Source organism: Myxine glutinosa, chromosome 12 (assembly GCF_964187855.1).
Source record: "Myxine glutinosa chromosome 12, kmMyxGlut1.1, whole genome shotgun sequence".
In the NCBI taxonomy this organism is placed as follows: Eukaryota; Metazoa; Chordata; class Myxini; order Myxiniformes; family Myxinidae; genus Myxine; species Myxine glutinosa.
The window spans coordinates 47,409,919-47,418,999 of NC_136272.1; the positions used below are offsets into that span (position 1 = coordinate 47,409,919).

The 9,081-nt window shown below is 53.0% G+C and overlaps 1 protein-coding gene across 1 annotated transcript; it reads left to right on the forward strand.

The window, feature by feature from the left end:
* The first annotated feature begins 254 nt into the window (after positions 1-254).
* Positions 255-2,933, forward strand: LOC137437839 (interferon regulatory factor 2-binding protein 2-B). The gene is given in 5 exon segments (XM_068132508.2): positions 255-707; positions 709-987; positions 989-1,435; positions 1,437-1,473; positions 1,594-2,933. Coding segments are annotated over 5 exon segments (1,530 nt in total). The 5' UTR covers positions 255-671; the 3' UTR covers positions 2,325-2,933.
* Positions 2,934-9,081: the final 6,148 nt, after the last annotated feature.

The following is a 9,081-nucleotide window of genomic DNA, read 5'->3' on the forward strand; positions in this document are numbered from 1 at the left end:
TTCGACCATTCACGTGCTCTCAATTTGAGGCACCGAAGCACGGACGGCTCCCCGACGGCTCCGGCCAGGGTAGTTTGGTGTTTGAAGCGTCAGAGCCGCCGGACGTGCACCGTGCGGAATATTTGCCGACGTGCTAACCGTGCCGTCGGCCCCGCCCCTTCCCCCGTGTCTCCGCCCACGAAACCCACCACCTGCCCGCTCCCACATAAAGCCACGCCCTTATTGTCCCATACTAGAGCCTCCCCCCGCCCTCCCGCCCGAAGCCGAGCTTCGTGTACAGTCAGAAATAAGCACGACGCGCCTGCGCGGGGGTGACGCGGCTGCCGGGTCGCGTGGGATCTCCGGCATTGAGAAAATAATAATAAAAAAAGGGTCCGCAGCGCGAGGACGGGGAGGCACCTCGGGGGCTCATGATGTCACCGCCTCCGCTTACACAACACGCGCCCTGTTTATGATCCGAGAGGCGCTGTCGGCAGGAGCGGCTTGGAGCTGCGTCGCTGTCTCGGCTGTAACGCGGGAAAAAACACGGACGGAGTGGGGGTAGGGGTGGGGAAAGACGAGGAGAAGGGGGAAAAACAGAGGCCAGGACGGAATAAGGAAGAGGAAGAAGAGGAATTGGGAAAAGCGTTGAAGGAATCAAAACACCTCGGAGGACGAAAGTCGCCGACAAGATGTCATCGTCCACGGCAGCGCGGCGGCAGTCCTGCTTTTTTGTGCGACCTGCCGCGCATGCCGTGGGCCATGATCTGGGACTTCAGCGAACCCGTGTGCCGGGGATGCGTGAACTACGAAGGAGCCGATCGCATCGAGTTCGTGATCGAGAACACCCGCGCTCTCAAAAGGGCGCACGGCTTCCAGGAATGTCGGTCGCCCGGACCACCGGTGCCCAAGATGTCCAAGGAGGCCGTGAACCACGTGGAGTGCTCCGCTCGCGGCGCCAACCTGGACCGGTACACGCTCGCGAGCGTCGCCGCCGAGCGCATCGCGCCTCCTCGAGTACACGACCGTGGGTCGCCTCCCCAACGGACTACCGGGCGTCAACGGTTACGGCAAAGCGCAGGACGAGCCGCCCGAGCTCAACCGCCAGAGTCCCAACTCGCGGCGCATCCCGGCCCCGGGCTCGGTGCCCCCGAACCTGGTCGCCCACGGACTCGTGAACGGACCCGGAGCCGCTGGACTCGCCGCCATGCCCGCCATGCTGAGCGTCGCCCGGGCGAACCCCGGCGTGACCGCCATGAGCCAGGCGTCGCTGGTGGCTTGTCAGGACAAACGTAACGAGCACGACAAGGCCATGGCCGAGCTGGCCGAGGGGTCGCGGGGCGTGCGGCCCGAAGACTGGGGATGCACCAGCAAACCCAAGACCGTCCGAGAAACCCTCATCTCGCTGAACGGAGGTTGCTACGAAGGTCGCAAGGCCAAGGATCACGCGTTGCTCGGGTCGCGTCTTCCCGTTCGAAAACGCAGCCAAGCAAGGTAAGGCGCCGGAGCCCCCGGTGCGTGCGTGCCCCCCCCTCCCCCAGGGTTCCCGGTGGGTGCTCAAAATATCGCACCAACTTCATGTCGCCTGAGCAAACCGTGTCGCTTGTTCCACAGGTAGTCGGGGCGTCCGTAAACGGAAAACGTCGCCTGAACCGGAGCAGGACGGGAGTGCGCCCCCTGGGGCCAAAATCGATGGCGGCGAGGACAACATGGGCAGGCAGCAGCCCTGGCTCCAGGCTCCCAACACCGCCGAGGCTCTCAAGCTGAGTCTCGCGGCCACGGCAGCTTTCTCACCTGGCGTCGCACAACCGCCCGTGACCACGTCACCTCATTGTACACGCGGCGGCGGCAGTAACACCCCGCCCGAGTCGGCCTCGTCCAACGGGCCCTCGCTCGTGTCCGCGGCGGACGGCGGAGTCGGTGGTGGTTGCGGCGGAGGCTTAGAGTCGCCCAAGGAGGGCGGTAACGGTGGCAGCCCCGGCTCGCCGACTACCCAGAAACGCTTGGCGCAAACGGGAGCCGGCCTCATGGAAGGAGCGCACAGGGCCGCCGGAAACGTGCCCGGGTCTCCGGCCGCCAGTACCGGTCCCCTGTGCTGCACCAACTGCCATCAGAGGCTCGAGGATACGCACTTCGTGCAGTGCCCGTCCGTGCCTGCGCACAAGTTCTGCTTCCCGTGCTCGCGCGAAAGCATCAAGAAGCAGGGAGTCAGCGGAGAGGTGTACTGCCCCAGCGGAGAGAAGTGCCCCCTCGTGGGGTCAAACGTACCCTGGGCCTTCATGCAGGGCGAGATTGCCACCATCTTGGCAGGAGAACCAGCGGTCAAGAAGGAACATGACTCGTAAAAAAAACTCATTTTTAAAAAAAGATTCCTTTCCTCTCGCTTTCTGCACTTCCCACTTCTCCCATCCCTCTCTTCTTTTCTTCCATATTCTCCTCTTCCTCTTCGCCCCATGATATTGGATTGTAAAGATATTTCTGAACCCCCCAAACACCCCTCGTGTCATCACAAGCAAACTCTCATGTGCACCCTTCTTATCGATGCCCTCTGCTCAAAAAACGGACTTCTCGCTCCGGCGGAACTTGTACAATATATAAGAATTCCTACCTATTATCCCTCCCGACCCCGTCCCAAAATTGAGAAATGGAGAAATGGTGACTTTTTAGATTATCATTTTAATCTGATTTGTAATGCTGTTTATATTTCTGGGGATTGGGGGGTCGCGCCATGGTCAGTGACATTGCAGGGGGGTTCGACCATGTGTACACAGAACTTGCGTTTGCAGATGAAAAGGACTGTTGATTTCATTTGTTTTATCACTCATCCTGTAAAACGGTAAAATGGCTTAAAATCCGCCGAGGAAGGAGAGCTTTGTTATGACGTCGTTTTCAAAAACGTCGACGTGCTCGCTTTACTCGCTGCTTCTGTAAAATACACTATCTGTGCATTCGAACTTCTTGTGACTTCCTTTCATTTGCCTTTGCAAATTACATCATATACATATACACCATATCTATACTCTGTGTGCACACTGTACTAGTCAAGTAAGCCTATTAACTGGGTTCAATTCCCAGTCTGAGTGCTTACTTCTCTCATATATCCAAACTTGATGATTTCAATCATGTCCACGACCCAACATATACATACATATATACATATACTGCCTATACATACATATACTGCCGATACATACATATTATACATATACTGTATATATATATATATATATATATATATATATATATATATATATATATATATATATATATATATATATATATATATATACAGTATATATATATATATATATATATATATATATATATATATATATATATATATACAGTATATATATATATATATATATATATATATATATATATATATATATATATATATATATATATATATATATATATATATATATATACACACACACACAGTATATATATATATATATATATATATATATATACATATATATATATATATATATATATATATATATATATATATATATATGACTCCATGGTAAGATACAGTATGTATATATATATATATATATATATATATATATATATATATATATATATATATATATATATTGTTACGGATCTCGGAGTACGGCACTCCCCTTACCGAGGGGGGGTTAATCCCCTCGTCTATTAAGCTGGCCGTCTCCGGTCCTGGAGCTATGACGTCACTTCCGGTCAGCGCTGAATAGGGTGGTAGGCCAATTGTTCCTATTACCTAATTACCAGCGCCCTCCGGTAAGCGAGGAAATGAGCACCGCCCCGAGCCGCGGACAAGATGGAAGATTGCCGAGCGGTTTAGCAACCCGCAGCTCGAGCCGTTAACAAAGGGACTAAACCCGATTATAGCGGTTGGCCAAATCGTGCCACAGGTACTCAATGGGGAAAAGACTAAGACGATTGGACGAGAGGAAGCAAAGAATACGAAGGGTAAAGGAAGAACAAATATGGTTTATTACTATCTGAAAGAGGAAACGAAAGAAGGGAATATACAAGGAGAGGAAATAAAAGGACATAGGGCATTAGGGCAACCTTAGACACTTATATAACACGCCCATGACAATACAAACAGACTCACACGAAAGGTAGCTCGTAGGGGAGGAAGGTCCAGGCGGATGGTTCCAGGCGAGGGGATGGTCCAGGCTCCGTGTCCGCGGGTGAAGGACGGCTGGCAGCTTGACGTGGTTGGCGCGCGACCGGACCCTACAAACGCGAGGAGCGGGGATGAATGCACGTATAGCATACCAAACGCTCTCAAAACCATGGCAGTTCGTATTGACAACGATCGTCCCAAACGATCCTCTGCGCAATGTTCTTAAGTTCGCCGCTTCTGCACTGTTCTCTCGCCTCTGCCGATCTCGTTCATCTCCCTCGGTCTTTCTGCTGTGAAAGGGCTTGCGCTCCCGCTTTTATTGCAAGCTTCGCGTATTAAGCCGCGTCTGCTTCGCTCCGCCTACCGGTGAACATGCCTCGGCCCGGATTGGCCACGAAGGTTCATTCGTACCTCCCCTCCTGACGCGTTGATGGGGCCACGCCTACGTTCCTGGCCGCTCCTCCCTTCTTCTCACACTTGACCGCGTACATAATGGCGGCTTGGGGCCAGCAAACAAACCAAAAAGGCAGCGAACGCTGCAATACGGCTACTGGCACTTTGGAGAGAGAGAGATGATTGGGGATAATTGAAGGGGCCTAGGTTATTTGATTAATACAACGCAGATTCAACTACTGGAAACAGATCCTTAACTGAAACACATACTAATGAAATAACTAAAGAAAAATCTATGGTGTCCTACGTGTTGTACATGGCCTAACTAGGGTGCAACCTTTACAAAGGGGGATACTTACAAGAATTATTATTTTACAAAGTGAAGGTTCTAAAAACCGTAACACAGCACCCGTCTCTCCTCCAGGCACGTCCCGTGCCAACAAAAACTTTAACTTAATGTGACACTCAGGTGTAGTAACCCTCTACTATTAACCTTACCCTGAGTGCGACCGTTTTAAAACAACTCAGTCTGCTGCGTTGCATTCTATCTAACAGATTCACGCCCACAGGATAACCGAATCACGGAATTGTCTTCAAAACTACACATGGACGGACGGACTACACTATTTACAAAGACACTATTTGGTATTTACAAAACTAAACCCAGGACCTGTTCTTTTGGGAAACAAAAGCAGAGTTTTTGGAAAGAGGAAAGGTCATGCACTGCACTGCACTGGTACACCATACCCACGGGCGCTCCGAGACGCACAATTGATATTGCAGTGCAATCTCAGAGCACCAAAAGCACCACCATAAAGCACCCAATATAAAACACAAAGCACCATCCAGTGCACATTTCCACAATAAACAATAATCATGGGGTCCGACGTCTTCTTCTCTCTGCTGGTCTGCTGGTTCTAGACGACTTCTTTGCTTGCGGCTATTTGGTAATAAAAAGAAGGCACAAAACGCGTCCATTCCTTTAATTATGGCCAGCAGGGGCCAACTAAGGGTGGTCCACCTGTATGGCATAGGGGCCACCTCACCGTGGTCCGCAAGCAAGATTCCCCAGCAGTGGCCATGCCATAGCCGTGTGATCCGTGATGTGGTGCTCGGCCACAAACGTGTGGTCCATAAGTGGGCATGGCCACAAACGTGTGGTCCATAAGTGGTGTACCGGTCCAGGCAGGCAGGCAGCGGAGGTGCGGGCACACAACTGCGGTGCCTGCACGCTTTCCCCTCAGTGCCCAGAGAGCACGGTCCATAGGTGGGGAAGGAGACAAAGCAGGGTTAGCGGGGTGCAAGGGCGCAAGAGTACACATCAACACAAGGTAATGCAGAGGTGAGGTGCGCAGGAGAGCTAGCGGAGAAAGCTCCTCCCTACTGTACGTCCCCCCCCGTCACCTAATCTACCCTTGCCCTTACCCCGTATTTGCACAATTTACAAATTTGTCGCTACGTCTTGTCTTCCCCATATCTCCCCTAATTCCAAATTCATCAACAATCCCTCTAACAAAATTTGCCATCAATCAATTTATCACCAATCCCTCCTAAGGAGGAAGAGATGGAACATCAGCACAATGTCACCCACGTCATGATGCGTCTTACATACCAAACATTGCAAAAATCACATGGTGTGGAGTCTTGTCACTTTGGTGAGTGGATGTAGATGGTGCGAAGAGATTCCAATCCTAACTATCCTTAAATGACATTAACACTTTTTACACTACCCGGGGTCTTTCCCTGCCAATCCATTGGCCATCTTACACTATGTGGTTCTAAGAACCGAATTCCATTGACCAAACTGTGGTGCTCATCAATTTGGGGTCTCACTCCCCCGATTCTACTCCCTGTGCCCTCGCACAATTTCCGGGCTGGGTCGCATGGCGCTCCCAGCAGGTCCGCTCGCCTGCACACCTCCGCCACTGCAGTTGTCTCCCGAGCTTACCTGCTCCTTAACCTAACCTACCTGGGGAAGGCCCTCTGGCGCTCTCACCCCCTACCGCCCTCTCTGGCGTCGGGCTACCCGGGTCCGTCCTCCGGATCCTCGGGCCCCATTGAACAACTCTACTGGCTCCCAGAGCCTACATGCGGCCTCACCTGGCCGACAGACTAACAGTGGCGGAGTGCTCAACCAATCACACTCACTAACAGGCCACATGCCCAGCCAATTGACTCCACTAATGCACCCAACACAACACTTCCGTGCAACTACCCGCACCACAGATGCCAATATCCAACCACAATTTACCTACTCCCTCTACCTACTTTTAAACGACCCTCCCTGGGTACCCGTGAAGGGGTCCATCTTCCCCATCCACTCCTTTCGCACCAACCACTCCACATATTCCACACTACTCACTCCACACCATCCATTCCATATTCCATTCCATCTATTCCATACAACCATTCCATCTATCCATTCTCCATACACCTGTGCTTCACCTGCACACCTGTGCCCACACACATGGTGTCACCTGCACACCTGGTGGCACTTGCACCCTCCTTCCCTCCAGGACCATTCACTCAATACAATGCACAATCACACCTTTCACCATACTCTGCTCAATACACTTTCACTTCTCCACACTGCATCATCTGATCTAACTACTCCCTTCTGAAACTCACGCTCCCCGTCTTCCCTTATACTAAGCGCTCCCACGTCGTTATAATCCAACTAAGCTATTCTACGTCCCCTCTACAGGTATGATGTCGCTACTTAAATCTAACGTTACCTATGGTCATCTTTCTAGATCCCTATCATTTTATCCTAACCCTCCCAGGCTAGGTTTCACAGCCATACCCCATAAAACGATAGCTCCTTTGCCCCCACAATGAGTAATGTGAATGGTAAAACTACCATCCATCACTACATCATATTGCCATTTGCCATCAATTCCCAATCACACTATCACTATCGCCATCAGTCCACTTCACTCAGAGCCTCTCGGTACGTCGTTACATCATTAAAGCTCGGCTTCGCAAAGCCGAGCAATGAATACGAGTGGTTTGGTCTCCTGCAGGTTGAGTCCGTCCGGCATTCGGTTCAGGGGAGGAGGTTCTGTCGGGCCAAGGTTCAAAGCACCATCCCTACGCAGGGCTTTTCGCTCCCATGTGCGATGGCCTTGCCTTGCCCGGGTGGAATGCCGCCACCACAAGGGGGCGCCGTTCTGACCCCTCCTACCTCCCCTCGAACCGGGCCGGTGGCCTTGCCCGGCAAAGCGCGGAATCGACCGTGCGGGGCGGGGCCCGACGCGAATCGTGCACGACGCTCCGAACAGGAGCGACGCGACACTGATCCCCGCCAGTTCCCGCAATACACAAAGCCCGGCACGGACCGAGGGCTCGCGTCAGCTAAACGTCGGTCTGAACGCTGCCCCGGTCAACGTCGATGCCCTACTCGCATGCTCACACAACGCGTTCCTTTTTGCATGGAACATTTGCAGCCGCGCAATGCATGCGGGTGGTTTGGTCGCCTGCAGGTTGGGTCCGTCCGGCATTCGGTTCAGGGGAGGAGGTTTGGTTGGGCCAAGGTTCAAAGCACCATCCCGGCGCGGGGCCTTTCGCTCCCATGCGCGGTGGGCCAACCTTGCCCGGGTGGAACGCCGCCACCACAAGGGGGCGCCGTTCCGATCCCTCCTACCTTCCCTCGAACCGGGCCGGTCGCCTTGCCGGCAAAGCCCGGACTCGACCGTGCGGGGCGGGGTCCGGCCCGGATCGTGCACGACGCTCCGAACAGGAGGGATGCGGCACCGATCCCCGCCGGCTCCCGCAGCCCACACCGCCCGGCACGGACCGGGAGCTCGCGTCGGCTAAACGTCGGGATAGATGCTAACCCGGTCAACGTTGTGCTCAGAAATACGCCTTTACTCGCATGCTCAGACGCATACGCGACCCCTTTTATACTCACACATCCAGGTGTCTCAGCGCCTCTCGTACATCCCACGCATTCTCCCACTGTACTCGCTCGTGTGTTCTCTTTCGCTCCATACTCCGGTCTACTCATAACGCTCACCACACACTCTCGCGCACATTCTTGCGCACCCATTCTCCTCGCACACTCTATTATCATGCACACCTCAGTTCCACACCTCTCCTCCATTACGTCCTCCGTAACACTCACCACGGGTGTGCACTCCTGCACATACCCACTCACGCGCTCCGGTGTGCCCTCCCGCACACGCGCCACAACCAGCTCACTCTCCATGTCGCACTCCGTACACTCGGTTTCGCACATACCCTCCGACGTGCATTCGCTCCCACACCCGGTATCACTCCCATACTCTGTCACACACTCACTCTCCAACGCACACTTTTTCCTCACAAGCACGCCATTTCCACTCACACCACTCACAAGGGACCCTCCACCAACCCCCGGGTGCTTTCTCGATCCCAAGTGCGCGAAAATTGTTTTTGCGCCAAACATCCTCCTGCAAAACCTCTTAGCACCATATACCACCTTACTCACCTTTGGGATCCTCCTCTCCACACGCACCTGCAAATCTTTATAAGGATTAGCAAGTACGGCATCAGGATGTGAATCCAGACTTTGTGCAATTTCCATTCCTTCACCCCGCGAGTGC